At 43.9% G+C, this 14,170-nt stretch overlaps 3 protein-coding genes across 4 annotated transcripts in view; 2 read left to right on the forward strand and 1 right to left on the reverse strand.

Moving 5' to 3' along the window:
* Positions 1-33: 33 nt before the first annotated feature.
* trappc1 (trafficking protein particle complex subunit 1) lies at positions 34-4,467 on the reverse strand. Of its 2 annotated transcripts, none has more exons than XM_029130206.3 (5): positions 4,258-4,467; positions 1,788-1,886; positions 1,650-1,720; positions 436-574; positions 34-260 (listed from the first exon to the last, which is right to left on the reverse strand). In XM_029130206.3, the coding sequence occupies exons 2-5, from the start codon at positions 1,884-1,886 to the stop codon at positions 132-134; spliced, it is 438 nt and encodes a 145-aa protein (XP_028986039.1). In that variant the 5' UTR covers positions 4,258-4,467; the 3' UTR covers positions 34-131. The 2 variants fall into 2 exon arrangements, with proteins under 2 accessions (XP_028986039.1, XP_028986030.1); XM_029130197.3 differs by lacking the exon at positions 4,258-4,467 and adding an exon at positions 2,012-2,166.
* psmb6 (proteasome 20S subunit beta 6) lies at positions 3,877-8,137 on the forward strand. Its single transcript, XM_029130186.2, has 9 exons — positions 3,877-3,969; positions 4,278-4,338; positions 4,464-4,591; positions 5,154-5,221; positions 5,294-5,359; positions 6,491-6,556; positions 6,634-6,763; positions 7,733-7,877; positions 7,958-8,137. The coding sequence occupies exons 1-9, from the start codon at positions 3,892-3,894 to the stop codon at positions 8,083-8,085; spliced, it is 870 nt and encodes a 289-aa protein (XP_028986019.1). The 5' UTR covers positions 3,877-3,891; the 3' UTR covers positions 8,086-8,137.
* Positions 8,138-9,863: 1,726 nt separating this feature from the next.
* The window catches only part of ephb4b (eph receptor B4b), a 35,126-nt gene continuing 30,819 nt past the window's right edge, over positions 9,864-14,170 (forward strand). The window contains exon 1 of the mRNA XM_029135818.3: positions 9,864-10,450. Coding sequence (XP_028991651.1) covers positions 10,372-10,450 — 79 coding nt within the window. The 5' untranslated portion in view covers positions 9,864-10,371. The remainder of the gene's footprint in view (positions 10,451-14,170) is intronic.

The following is a 14,170-nucleotide window of genomic DNA, read 5'->3' on the forward strand; positions in this document are numbered from 1 at the left end:
TAAGAGATGCTGGTAATGTGAGATAATGCTGAGTCGTGATTTAACATCAGTTTAATGCTGACTCACACAATGAAGACATGAAACATACGGCTTCAAGGTGACAATAAATAGAGGAAGTGAGGAGCCGAGCCTCAGGCGGCTCTGGGGCTGTAGAACGGCAGCGCTCGGATGAAGGCGTCCAGTCGGCTGCTGAACAGCTCGCTGTCCAGAGTCTGACCCAGAACGCACACTGGGTTCTTCACGATGTACTCGACATACAGCTGAAACAGAGACAGAGTCCAAGATCACCAACAAGCCAAGATTCATTGAATCTGTACCAGAATAAAAATTACATTAAAATGTGATTGAATTTCAAAATAAAGATATCACACTATAAGTAAGGGAAATATATACTTTTATGTATATATAATATATATAAACGTTGTGTTTTCTTACGTTGCTGTAAATGTGCTGCAGTGTTTCTCTGGCGTTGCTCACTGACAGATCTGTGTTCATGACAAACTTCAGTCCACTCGGAGTCTCGTAATAGTGAAGGCGATATTTACTGGTCTGAAAGGACAGAAAGCCGTCCTTCCTGAGGACAGACAGGCTGCTAAGGACCGAAGACAGGTGGAAAGGGAGACGGTTACAGAAACAGGCTGCTAACAAAGACAAACACTTACAGACAGGTGGAGAGAGGCAGCAACGGTTACAGACAGAAAGGCTGCTAAGAACCACAAACAGGTGAAGAAAGAGAGACGGTTACAGACAGACAGGCTGCTAAAGACCACAGACAGATGGAGAGAGACGGTTACAGACAGACAGGCTGCTAAAGACCACAGACAGATGGAGAGAGACAGTGACAGACAGACAGGCTGCTAAAGACCACAGACAGATGGAGAGAGACGGTTACAGACAGACAGGCTGCTAAAGACCACAGACAGATGGAGAGAGACAGTGACAGACAGACAGGCTGCTAAGAACCACAAACAGGTGAAGAAAGAGAGACGGTTACAGACAGACAGGCTGCTAAAGACCACAGACAGATGGAGAGAGACGGTTACAGACAGACAGGCTGCTAAAGACCACAGACAGATGGAGAGAGACAGTGACAGACAGACAGGCTGCTAAAGACCACAGACAGATGGAGAGAGACGGTTACAGACAGACAGGCTGCTAAGAACCACAAACAGGTGAAGAAAGAGAGACGGTTACAGACAGACAGGCTGCTAAAGACCACAGACAGATGGAGAGAGACGGTTACAGACAGACAGGCTGCTAAAGACCACAGACAGATGGAGAAAAACAGTGACAGACAGACAGGCTGCTAAGATCCACAAACAGGTGAAGAAAGAGAGACGGTTACAGACAGACAGGCTGCTAAAGACCACAGACAGATGGAGAGAGACAGTGACAGACAGACAGGCTGCTAAAGACCACAGACAGATGGAGGGAGAGGGTTACAGACAGACAGGCTGCTAAAGACCACAGACAGATGGAGAGAGACGGTTACAGACAGACAGGCTGCTAAAGACCACAGACAGATGGAGGGAGAGGGTTACAGACAGACAGGCTGCTAAGAACCAAAAACAGGTGGAGAAAGATAGACGGTTACAGACAGACAGAAAACAGTCTGCTATGGGCCAATTTGACAGACGTGTGGAGGATACATGTCCAGAGGTGACATCTTGCTGACAAAGGAGCGGATGGAGAACAGCATCCCGTACATCAGTTTGTATTCCTGCAGACACAACAACCGGTTACCGCCACACTCGTTCAGTCCGGTTGTGTCACTGATGTGGACTCACCTCGTCCTTGGAGATCCCCGCCTGCTTCTTCCGGTTCCACTCGTTGTAATACAGACAGTTCCCGTTGCGGTCAAAGATGTACAAGTTGTGGACCGTCATCTAAAACAGGACCAGTGATTTAAGACAACATCAATAACCAGTAGGAACCATGTTGGGTAAGACATGTCTCCTTTGAGAAGAAAGACTTAAACCACATGAATTAAGGTGGTGTTAAAAGGTCCTACCTGGTTCATCTAAACCAGGGGAGTCCAACACTGCGGTCAAGGGAGCCGTCGTTCGTTCATCCGTCGTTCAGCCAGCTGCGCTTCAAAAACGTCTTGCGCCCGTATTACGCGCTTTACAGCAGAGCACAAAACACGCTCGTCGCGACTTCCTCTTTTAATAACGAGACGTCGGTCTGTTCAAAATATGGAAAACTACGAAACAAAATATTGCATATACAGAAAAACTGTCGCCTAATAAAGATCTGTGTACTTTTACTGTAAAATTAAGGATTTATTAGTATTTAATAATACCATGTCATACTGTAAAACTTTTATAATTAATAACTTAACTTTGGTGCATAGTTCCATGCTCAGACCACTTTCCCCTTGTTCTACTAGAGGTGTACTATCACCACACAAAGATCTGTATATTTTTACTGTATAGTTTTGGATTTATTAGTATTCAAAACTACCATGTCATACTGTAATACAGTCAACTTTGATCATTAATACCTTGACTTTGGTGCATAGTTCCAGGCTCAGACCACTTTCCCCTTGTTCTACTAGAAGTGTACTATCACCACACAAAGATTCGTGTATTTTTACTGTATAGTTTAGGATTTATTAGTATTCAAAACTACCAGTTCATACTGTAACTGTATAGGCTGTATAATCAATTTAATGATCAATAACTTGACTTTGGTGCATAGTTCCAGGCCCAGACCACTTTCCCCTTGTTCTACTAGAGGTGTACTATCCCCACACAAAGATCTGTATATTTTTACTGTATAGTTTTGGATTTATTAGTATTCAAATCTACCAAGTCATACTGTAACTGTATAGGCCATATAGTCAACTTTAATCATTAATAACTTGACTTTGGAGAAAGAAAGAAATTAACCCTTAATAGTCCCACAGTGGGGAAATTCATTCTCTGCATTTGACCCATCCCCCTTGGGGATGCCAAGGTGGGGATTCGAACCGCAGACCTTTTGCCTTCCGAGGTCGATGCCCTACCAACTGAGCTACCAGGCTTTTACTGTATCGCTTAAGATTTAGCAGTACTTGAATGTACTATGTCATAATGTAATACAGTCAACTTTGATTATTAATAACTTGACTTTGGTGCACAGTTCCAGGCCCAGACCACTTTCCCCTTGTTCTGCTAGAGGTGTACTATCGCAAATAAATAAATACACAGATCTTTGTGCGGTGATAGTACACCTCTAGCAGAAATGGGGAAACGTGGTCTGGGCCTGGAACTATGCACCAAAGTCAAGTTATTAATGATTAAAGTTGACTATACAGCCCATACAGTTACAGTATTACCTGGTATATTTGAATACTAATAAATCCTAAACTATACAGTAAACATACACAGATCTTTGTGTGGTGATAGTACACATCTAGTAGAATAAGAAGAAAGAAGTCTGGGCCTGGAACTATGCACCAAAGTCAAGTTATTAATTATCAAAGTTGACTGTATTACAGTATGACATAGTACTTTCAAGTACTGCTAAATCCTAAACTATACAGTAAAAATACACAGATCTTTGTGTGGTGATAGTACACCTCTAGTAGATCAGGGGGAAAGTGGTCTGAGCCTGGAACTATGCACCAAAGTTAAGTTGTTAATTATAAAAGTTTTACAGTACTAAATACTAAATAAAATACTAAATACTAATAAAATATGCTTAATTTTACAGTAAAAGTACACAGATCTTTATTAGGCGACAGTTTTTCTATATATGCAATATTTTGTTTCTTAGTTTTCCATATTTTGAACAGACCGACGTCTCGCTATTAAAAGAGAAAGTCGCGACGAGCGTGTTTTGTGCTCTGCTGTAAAGCGCGTAATACGGGCGCAAGACGTTTTTGAAACGCGGCTGGCTGAACGGCGGATGAACGAACGACGGCTGGTCCTCGGCAGCCACTGTCCTGCTGGTTTCTCAATTCTCTCTGCTGACTACCTTGTTCAGGTGTGCCAGTTTGCTGCAGGATGACTGAACACACCTCATCTATGTAAGCAGTATTAACTGGGACAGGGAGAGTTGGAAAACCAGTAGGACAGTGGCTCTGGGGGACCAGGGTTGGAGATCCATGTTCTAAATGAAGTCTGGTTGATTCAAACCTCAGAAACGCGCTCACAGCTCAGCGTATACAAATACTTAACTACAGCACTATAACAAATGATAGTACAAGAAATGTTTTCTAAACAAATGTTAAAACCGTGTTTTTACATTGTAACCGTGTCCTGTGGTGTTTACCTTCTCTTCCGGTTCCTCAGGACCCGCGTGCTCAGGTATCCGCTCACGAGCCTGAACGAGCCGCTTTTTGCACCTTTCAGCGTGAGTTGTACAAAGTGAAACTAACTACATCAAGGAAAGAAATAGAAATTTAATCGGAGTTATTTATCTGTACATTTCTGTCGACGCTTCTTGCATAAATACGTCACGACCGGATCCACGGACAGCGTCGCTCGTCCGAACAGTCAGAGACAAGATGGCGGCCGCGGCAACAATGATGCCTCATTTAGGGCAACGAATTTCCTCTAAACACGACTTGGTGCCGAATTGGACAACTCAGGAAGTCAGCACCGGGGTGAGTGCAGGGCTAGCGGACCAGAGCAGACAAAACGATGCTCGGATTCCAGCAAGAGGAGAGTTTTAAAACTGGGAGCAGCAGCTGAAAGGCGTGATGCAGCAGTTCTGCACCAGCTAACGGAGGCTATCATAAACCAGTCGGTTCGGTTCGTTTGTGTCCAGTTTGGTCTTCAGCCCGAACCGACTGACTGATGACCGAACCAGTGGAAATGCGGACAGGGTTTAGTGCAGTTAGGGAGTGTGATAAAGACGCTAACTACTTTTACCTAGACGCGTCTGTCATGCAAACGGTTAGCAGGGATTAGCTTATGCTAACAGACCAACAAATATAAAATGATGTCATAATCTGAGAATTTGACAAACTGTTCAGTCATAGACAACTTCAAACGGCACAGGCACGGATTCAGATCAAAAAGAAATAGATTTTAATAGGTAGAGTAAAAAGAAACAGATTTATTAGGTAAAGGAAAATAAAGTATGGTCGCCAATAAAAGTTCTGAGTTCTAAGACTATAGAGGAATACAGCTAATGTTGACGTTTTTTGTCCGTCCGTCTGTCAGACGACCATCATGGCGGTGGAGTACGACGGAGGAGTGGTGATCGGTGCCGACTCCCGCACCACCACCGGGTAAGTCGCCACAGAGACTCCTCATTCTGCTGAGCTGTGGTGAACCTGCTGCTGAAACTGTCTCTCCCTTAGAGCCTACATTGCCAACAGAGTCACAGACAAACTGACTCCGATCCACGACCGGATCTTCTGCTGCAGGTCAGTCTCCTTCTCGTTTCCTTCCTTGTTTTTTCTTTTTGCTAATGGTTTTTAATACAAAACTGTAGAAAACTTAAAGCAGGACCTTCAAACTCCCTGGTCCCTGTAAGAACTTTGTAAAATCCATTAAAGCTTTTAAGTGTCTTTTTCCCCCTTCAACATTCCCTGTTTGTGGTGGCCTGGCAGCTCAGTAGGTAGAGCATCGGTCTGGGAAGCAGAAGGACCCAGCTTTAACATATGTTTGATCCCCTACTGGCACCACGTGTCCTTGAGCAAGACATTTCCCAGGCGCCTTTAACAGCACACTGCTCCCTCATGGGGTATGCGTAAAATGCAGAAGAAAAAATTATAAAGGAATTATTATTAATATTAATTTTTTATGTTGTTGTTTTTGTTTATTGATATGGTAACAACCCTAGTCTGACATTGTCATATCACCAGTGGCTGCATTTGTTTACATCACGCTTTTCTGCAAAATGAGCAGCTGACCTAATCAATAACAGCAAATCATTATCGATCTTCTGTCATTGATTATTATCGATAATATCGATTCAACCCTAATGTTAACATTTTAATGGCTAGAACACGTTTTTGGGGCTCATTTTAAACACTTGGCTAAAACCAAGGTATTTGAGTAGCTGTTTACAGAAGCCTCACAAGATTTGGTTTAGAAACTCAGGACCTTTTGAGAGTGATAGGAGGATGCCTGGAACCCAGAGAACATCCATAAGCCCAGAACCTGTTAAGGATTTCCAAAAGCTAAATTATGTAGAGAATTCAGCCAGAACCAGGAGGCCTCCAGAATTCACAGCCACGTTTATATAAGACGTTTATATTATTTGGTCCTCCTTTTACTTACAGTATAGTGGGAATTGTGCCAGAATCTCCCTACTGCTTGTGTTGGGTTTTATGTGTGAGGACAGGAGACTGAGGGGAATGGAACTGTATTTATTCTGTATGTATTTGTAGATTTATAAAGATCTTCTTTAGAAGCCCGGCATCCTTGTTTTATGCAGCACATGAACTGACCATAAATAGATTTTGACTCTGAAGTGTTTCTGGAGGCATCATGTTCTGGAACCTGGACCGACCCCTGCACTGGTCCTGTGTTTTAAATGCTACGTGTTGCAGGTCCGGGTCGGCCGCTGACACCCAGGCCGTCGCTGACGTTGTCACCTACCAGCTGGGCTTCCACAGGTAACACTCGCTTTTTTAATTGGCAGCACCGTTGTCCAGTCCAGGTGCACGGTTTCATGTGTACTTCACCTCCACAGCATCGAGCTGGATGAGCCTCCTCTAGTGGAGACGGCCGCCCACCTGTTCAGAGCGAGCTGCTACCGCTACAGAGAGGAACTGACGGCTGGGATCCTGGTGGCCGGCTGGGACCGGAGGAAGGGAGGCCAGGTACAGGTCCACAGTAAAACACCCTGAGAACAGGTGGTCGACCTGCAGAGATGAGCACATGCTGCACAGAGTAGTGTGTGTGTGTGTTCATGGTTGTTGGTGTAGGAAACAAACTGCAGCATTACATGCTTAATGATCACCAACCCTCTGACCTGCCTTCACTTTTTCTCTGGCCAGTAAATGGGGCTGTTACACCTGTGCTCAACTGTTTCATTGACTGGGTAGATGCGTTGGTGTTATGGAATCAGTGTGTCACTGTAATGTGAACTTAGGTGATGGAGGCAAATCTGTCCCTGTACTAGTAACATTTTACAGTCCCTGACATCATTGAATGTCTCAACCTTCACTTGAGCTGAGGAGTTGTGCTCTCTAAGACTTTATTGGGTGTTAAATGATGTCTGTGAAGATTCTCAGTTATACAGTGACAGATGTTAATTGAGAAATTAAAATAAAATGTTTATGACTCAGCAGGAGTTAAAGGGATTAGTTTGGTGTTTTCAGGTGTAAAATAAAACAAAAAAGGCTTTTACTGTTTCAGATGCTTTTCAACTTATACTATAAATAGCACTTTTATTTTAATTCGACTGGTTTAACCTGTATCTCTTTTTTTTGTGGCTGTAACTGATTCAATTCAATTTTATTTATATAGCGCCAAATCACAAAGTTATCTCAAGGCACTTTACAAAGTAAGGTTTAAGACCTAGTGTTTCCTAGTGTTCACTGATAAACGGCAGACAGATCAGTAAATATGAATAAGAATGCCTTTATTTGTTCCCCATCTTTTAGCAGCTCAGTATTAGGAATGAACAAGGAAGAGTAAAACATGTATGTTTTTATTATGTCTGCAAACAGAGATGCAGATACTGAGGTGGGTGGTGATTACTGTGCATGAAACAGACATTCAACTGTTCAGGATGAGCGTGTAGGGACTGGTTTCATCGTGGCCTGTCTCACCCATCTCCCCCTCAGGTTTACTGTGTTCCCATCGGTGGGATGCTGGTGAGGCAGCCCGTGTCGGTGGGTGGCAGCGGCAGCACCTATATCTACGGCTTCATGGACTCTAACTACAAACCTGGACTGGCCAAAGATGAATGTCTGGAGCTCACTGCTGCAGGTATGTGCTGCTGCAAGGCATGCTGGGAGCAGGAGTCCCCTCACAGTGGCATGTTTTCTTCATGTGTGTTTGTTCCTCAGCTCTGTCCCTGGCGATGGAACGAGACGGCTCCAGCGGGGGTGTGATCCGACTGGCCAGCATCTCCGAGGCAGGTGTGGAAAGACGGGTCATCCTGGGAAACCAGCTGCCCAAGTTCTCCACCCACTGAGCTTCAGCCATGTGTTTATTTAGTTGTGTTTAATAAAGTTTTGATGCTGGTACTTGTCTTGTGGTTAATAATTAGCACTGATGTGTTCATGTTGGGTCCCAGTGGCCTTATTGAAACAGGTTTCAGAGACTAAAGCAGATCCTGGCTCTGTCTTCTGTCTCAGCCAGCTCCAGATCAGACATGTAACATAAAACAGTGAAGGGCTAAACTTGGCTCTGATCCAGTCACCAGTTCTGTCTGCAGGAGCTGCTCCTTCCTGCTCTAACCTTCATTGTGCTGGGGTCACCATGGCGACGTGGTGGGGTGAAGGGGGGGATGTTTCCTGTGGGTGGTCTACATGTCCTGCAGACTCACCAGTGTCCCAATAAAACCAGTAGGACCTCTGTTTAGCAAGTCATCGCTGAGTTCAGATCGTTCCTTTGAATCTGGAGAGGAGATCTGGTTTCATGGGTCCTTGAACCTATGAATCGTGATCCTGGACTTTCCAGGAAAGTGGTCCTTGAGCAGGCAGCTACTCATGAAGTTTTGTTTTGTTTGTAAGTGAAGCAAAGGCATAAAATAAATATAAGAATCCATGAGCTTCAGTTCTACTCTGTAGAACTTCACTCGGGTCATTTAGAAGCACATAGATGAGCAGGACCAGAACAGAACCACGTATCCAAAGAAGAGAACTGCAGTAAAAGGCTTTCCACCGAAAGTGACCAACACTCAGGTGTTAGTCAGTGTCCCCATGCTTTTACTTTGAAATCTTTTAAAATACATAATTATTCACCTCAGTAAAACCAAAGTAAATTAGACAAATTTACAAATTCTGTTAAATAAAACTTACATATGTGAAGTTAACCATAACCTTTCTTCAGTCTAACAGCTGTGGTGACCTTGCTTCCTGCTTTGAGGAGTCAGAGCCTCCACTGTCTGATGCAGAGGCTCAGAGTCCATGAGGGGCGCTATCTTAACTAGCATCCTCCTCCAGAGTCCAGTGAACAGCACAGATCTGGTTCTACTGAGCAACCTGGTGTGAGTTGGACCCCAGCAGATTACAGATGAGCTACCTCAGAGTCATCAACTGTCATCAGAGGCTGAACCTCCACAGAACCTCAGTCTCTTCGTAGATGGATTCAGCAGACAACACTGTGGTGAGAGATGAGCTACTAGAGAGTCAGAGATAGTTGACTCTATTCTGTAGCGTCCTGTGGCTGTTTCGTTCTCCGCTCGTTCACTCTTCCTGACAGAGACAGACAGAAACACAAAGGGAAGTGACACCTGACCTCGGACCTCACTGGACCCTCCCCTCTGGTTCTACCTCTCTCTGTCTTTGTCTTTTGTGTTGGAGTGTAATGTCTCACCTGCATCTCCAGGTGTGAAATTCAAACCTCAGCCAGTTTTATCAGACTGTTCTGCAGGACTTATTGTTGATGTTATTCAACTGTTACTGTAGCAAGAACTACTGCATATAGTAATAAAAAAACTGTTCAGTCAGTTTATACGATTCATTGTATAAGTTGTGCATTTTATTTGCACAATATTGTATTAACATTAAATTTATTCATTATTATTTGCTTATTAAATCTGAGGACTACAGCTTAATTATAAACCAAAAATCAAAGAATATGAATCAAATAGAAGATATGTTTAGTATGTAAGTATCACCAATGAGAGCAACAGGTTTTCACTTAGACACAGAACCCGCCTTTTGTGATGATTGACAGCGCCTCAAACACTCAGAGCAGCTGTAGGGGCGTGGCTCGCGATATAAACCTGTAGGGGAGGAGTCAGAAGTTGCGCCTTGCAGCCTGGATCGAACTTTTTCTCTAGTTCCGATTAGTAAGTCTGACCGGGAGCAGTTAAACGAACCGGGGAACCAGAGCACGGCGGCCTGGGTTTGGTTTGTTAATGTTTTGAAGCGCGTGAGCTTTTGCGTCGCGTGGACTGTACCCCACCCTCCAGCTGTCTCCCCGACCCGTGTCCGCGAGCCTCGGCGCCTCCCACTGCCCCTCACCTCGCAGACTGGCGCACCTCGCTCCTCGGTGCTGACGGAGAAAGATAAAGGAGGCGCAATGGAGGGATGAGGGGTTAGGCCCCAGGGACAGCCCGGCAGATGCCCACAGCTTTTTTCTGGACCGGCAGCTGGTTCCGAAGCGTCCATCTTGGACCTTTAACTCCGAGAAAAGAAGCTTTTTAACACTTTGGGCTCCATGAGACGCACGGGGCCGGAGAGCGAGCAGAGGTGACGGCACAGGTCACGGATCCATAGGTGTGATCGGACCCAGGTTCGGGTCTGAGAAGATGGAGGTTCGTCTGGGTCCGTGGGTCCGTGGGCTCCTGATCCCGCTGCTGCTGCTGAGCTGCTGCGGGGGCGAGGAAGGTGAGAGTCCGACCCGTAAAGATTCTACTAACAGTGAAGAACCAGAACCTGCACCGTCCGAATGCAACAGCACCAAGTTGTTCTTCCTGTTTCTGCTAGTATTTAAATTGTAATGAAGTGTTTTTAATGTAGCATTAGTACTTTAAACTGTTATAAAAACCATAATAACAATAATAGTCACATTCATTAAAACTGGTGAATTAATTGTTTATAATTCAAAGAGTAAACCAGTTTTTTTAGATTTTAGAGCTGGTCTTGTGTTATTTTACTTTGATTTGAGAACAAATGAGAGGGAACCAAGCCAGTGCAGTTCTGTTAGATGAACCCAGTGTGGTTCTGTTGGAAGGACAACTCTTCTTTACAGAGACTTAGGTTTATGTGCCTTGTGTTCTGATGTGTGTGAAGAGTCTGTAGACTATTTAGTCTAGTTGTGTTGTTCTGACCGGATTGACCAGAGCCTTATGTTCCAACTCTGACAACGTTCACAGAACGATTTATTAACATTCACATCAACTCTTCAGATTTGTGCCTTGTGGTTGATTTGAACTTTGTAAGGATCTGTTTCGTGTCAGATCAGTTGTTGCAGGAGAAGCAGCCAGTTCTGCTACTCAGGTTGCTCATGAAGACGATTCTGGTGGATTCTGATGGAACAGCAACAGCTTCATCAGCTGTAGCTGAAAGTTCTGATTTTCCTAAATTTTCCAAGGAGGAAATTGTTCTTCTCAGGGTTTGACACAGAATCATAGGTTCTGTTCTGTCATAATGCTGTACTGGGCCAACTCCAATTAGTTCACAATACATTGTAGATGGCTTAAACCTTATTTTATTTTAAAACTTATTTTGTCTGGGGCTTCAACTTCATCAATGAGACGATAAACGGTTGCTTCTGATTTTAGTTTCATGAATTAACATAAACATCAGTTTTTTGGATCAATTTGTTTTATGCAGTTTTGTTTGTCAGAATTAATAGTTGAAAGAAATGAATGTAAATCAGTGAAGATGCACAGTAGGAATAATCAAAGTCAAACCACTAGTTCAGGAACGGTTCAGACTTTAATCTCCTCAGAATGTTAACTGACCTGATTAGTGTAGTTCAGCATAAATAAGCGTTTGTCACATTGTGTGTTATGTGTTTGGAGACTCAAAAAGGCTGGTTTCATCCATTAGGTTTTCACCTGAGATGAAGCAGTAGCATTGGTTTCTGTTTCACCAGCTAACCGGCCCGTTGACTTCATGAACCACTCGGATCCGCAGCTTCCTGCCAAACCAGAAAACTAGCAGCTGGAGAAACAATAGACGTTTTGTGTAGTGATGTGTAAAAGAGGAGGCCTATAAGAAACATCTCCACGGACCCACCTCACGCAAAGAATGAACATCATGACATCTACTAGACTAATTTAGGACGTGTCCAACTGTAGAACCTGAGTCTAAGAACCCGAATCAACTGCAGAACCCTTCAACTGCATGCGATCACTGGATTACAAACATGACTCATATGGATCCATTGTTATGGTATCTTTCTAGTATTTGCCCTAATAGTTTATTCCTGTTGTTTCAAGGTTGATTCCACTCATTTGTTGCAGACTTCAGGTTGATTCTTCTCATTTTCTCCAGTTTTCTGCAGAGAGCTTTTTTATGTTTTATGTCACTATTGATTTGAGGTTAATGCTTGAAGGATGGAAATTTTTCAGATGAGTCCTAGGGTGTTAAGTGTTGGGGCTGATGTTCTATTGACTCTAAGGCTCATTATCATAACTCTGCTCATGGGTGTGTCTCCATCTGTTGCTTCGTCTTTGTTCTCTTGGTTCTATTTAACTCCAGATCCAGCTCCTCCTAAAGATGCTGGAGTTAATTTCTGGAGAGGATTTACATGTTAAGTGCAGGTTGGTTAATCTGGTGATTGGCCCTTTGGAGGTTTCACCCACATGTGAAATGCTGATGCTGAGTAAGATTGTAACTCTAAAACTGAGCTTCACCTTCTGCTTGTTCTTCAGTCGTTTTACTGTTGAAAACTCTTCACAAATTACTTTAAAAGATTGAATCTCAGGGATCACTTCAGTCAATTCACATCTGTGTTAAGCACATGTAAAACTTGTTTAAGTTTTTGAAGTTGACTTTGAAGGACAGTGTACAGTGAGTTTGAGTTCCATCTGAATTAAATCTTCATTGTCTTGATTCAGTAGACGCAAGTCTTCAGTTTCTCTAAACTCTGCTGTTGTGAATCTTGTTTCTACCATTGATCCTGTCACCAGACTTGTCTGTTTGTTGGGTTTGGACTTTATATTTTCCAAAATAGTGAAAAAGCTGTTTCACCTTGTGACACTAAGTAACAGAACCAATAGACTGTTTCTTTGAAGGTTAAGCATTACAGCTTTTTACATATTAATGTCTGGTACATAATTGAACGTAGAGAAAACAGAACTGGGCCAAGAAAAGAACCCTGATGAACTCCACTGAAGATGTGACTGAAACCAAACACAGATGGGATAGAAGCTGGCGGGGAATAGTCCTTGTTGCTCTGCAGAAGGTTTTTTAGGATAGTGGACACATTTCTAATGTTATAGAATTTCTATTTTAGATGAGTGGTTGTTCTGGTCTGTCAGCTACTGGATCAGAATAGACGCAGCAGCGTAGTAGTGTTTTGCTCCCACAAAGGAATTAAAAGTGAAAATTAGTGAAACATCTACTGAAGCCAAATCATCCATCAAACTGTCAACCACAGTCAGGATGACGCAGTCGAACGCAGAAAACCAGCGTGAGTCCAGACATGTGTGTGAACCTGAACACGCTTGGATGAGACGCTTTCTGCCTTCACTCAGGTCCTACTTCCAGCAGAAGTCATCATCTGTCTCTGATCAGAAGCAGCTGTAGGTGAAGTGTGGGGGTCTGGGTTCTGGACGGTACCGACCACAAATAACTAGTTGACTCTCGTCTGAGCGAAGGATGAGTTAATGATTGTTTCTTTCTGCACATGAGGCTCTGTCAGGGCTGCAGTTAAAGGCTCAGCTCGCTCCGCTCCAATCACAGGAAATCGCAGTGTCTCCCTGCTGCCGCAGGTTCAGTCTGCAGCTCTGGGTTCTCATGTCTCTGGTCTGAACCAAACCAGAGACGTCCTTCTATCCCAAAAATGGTGGAATGAAGCAGAAAGAACATCGGCACAAAGTTAGGATATTGCAGAGCAAGTCTGAGCACGAGAACACACACATAAACTGTGTGGAGATAAGTGAGGACACGAAAATCACCATGACGACCCTGGCGGGATGTTTATACAAGTAGGCTCAATTCGTGTGTGTACTGGCATCTAAACCTCTCTCTCTCTTTCTCTCTCTTTCTCTCTCTCTGGGATTTGGGATGTGGTCCAGTGTCCCAGCGTGTATACTCAACATCAATCCATTCACATTTTACAATCCGGCTCCTGTGGGTCTACGCAGAGACCAGGACTCTCTGCCCCTCATCCTCTTTAGTACCGGTATCTAAACTCGGCTGAAAACCTCAAGTATGAGCTGGTTTGGTAATTCTGATACCTTCCCAGTATCCAAAGACCAGACCCGTCTCGTCTTCAACTCCCTGAACCCGACTGCTGTGACAGTGGTGACTCTGCTCTGGACAGTAAACTGTCAGCATGTGGACCCAACTGGCTGTGACCCATGGGCGGTTGGAGTTCAGTTTCTTTGCCCAAAGACACTTGGGCACATGACCTGAGGGAGCCAACTCTACCTA

Source organism: Betta splendens, chromosome 2 (assembly GCF_900634795.4).
Source record: "Betta splendens chromosome 2, fBetSpl5.4, whole genome shotgun sequence".
NCBI lineage: Eukaryota > Metazoa > Chordata > Actinopteri > Anabantiformes > Osphronemidae > Betta > Betta splendens.

What these genes read in the sequence shown, in the direction of transcription:
- trappc1 (XM_029130197.3), bottom strand. An exon ending in AAGATGTCACCTCTGGACAT is followed by an intron (nt 575 to 1,649) that starts GTATCCTCCACA and finishes GTCTGTCCTCAG; the next exon opens with GAAGGACGGCTTTCTGTCCT. An exon ending in TGCAGCACATTTACAGCAAC is followed by an intron (nt 261 to 435) that starts GTAAGAAAACAC and finishes TCTCTGTTTCAG; the next exon opens with CTGTATGTCGAGTACATCGT.
- psmb6 (XM_029130186.2), top strand. Translation starts at nt 3,892, where the DNA reads ATGAACGAACGACGGCTGGTCCTCGGCAGCCACTGTCCTGCTGGTTTC. An exon ending in CGCTTTTTGCACCTTTCAGC is followed by an intron (nt 4,339 to 4,463) that starts GTGAGTTGTACA and finishes ATCCACGGACAG; the next exon opens with CGTCGCTCGTCCGAACAGTC. An exon ending in TACCAGCTGGGCTTCCACAG is followed by an intron (nt 6,557 to 6,633) that starts GTAACACTCGCT and finishes TCACCTCCACAG; the next exon opens with CATCGAGCTGGATGAGCCTC.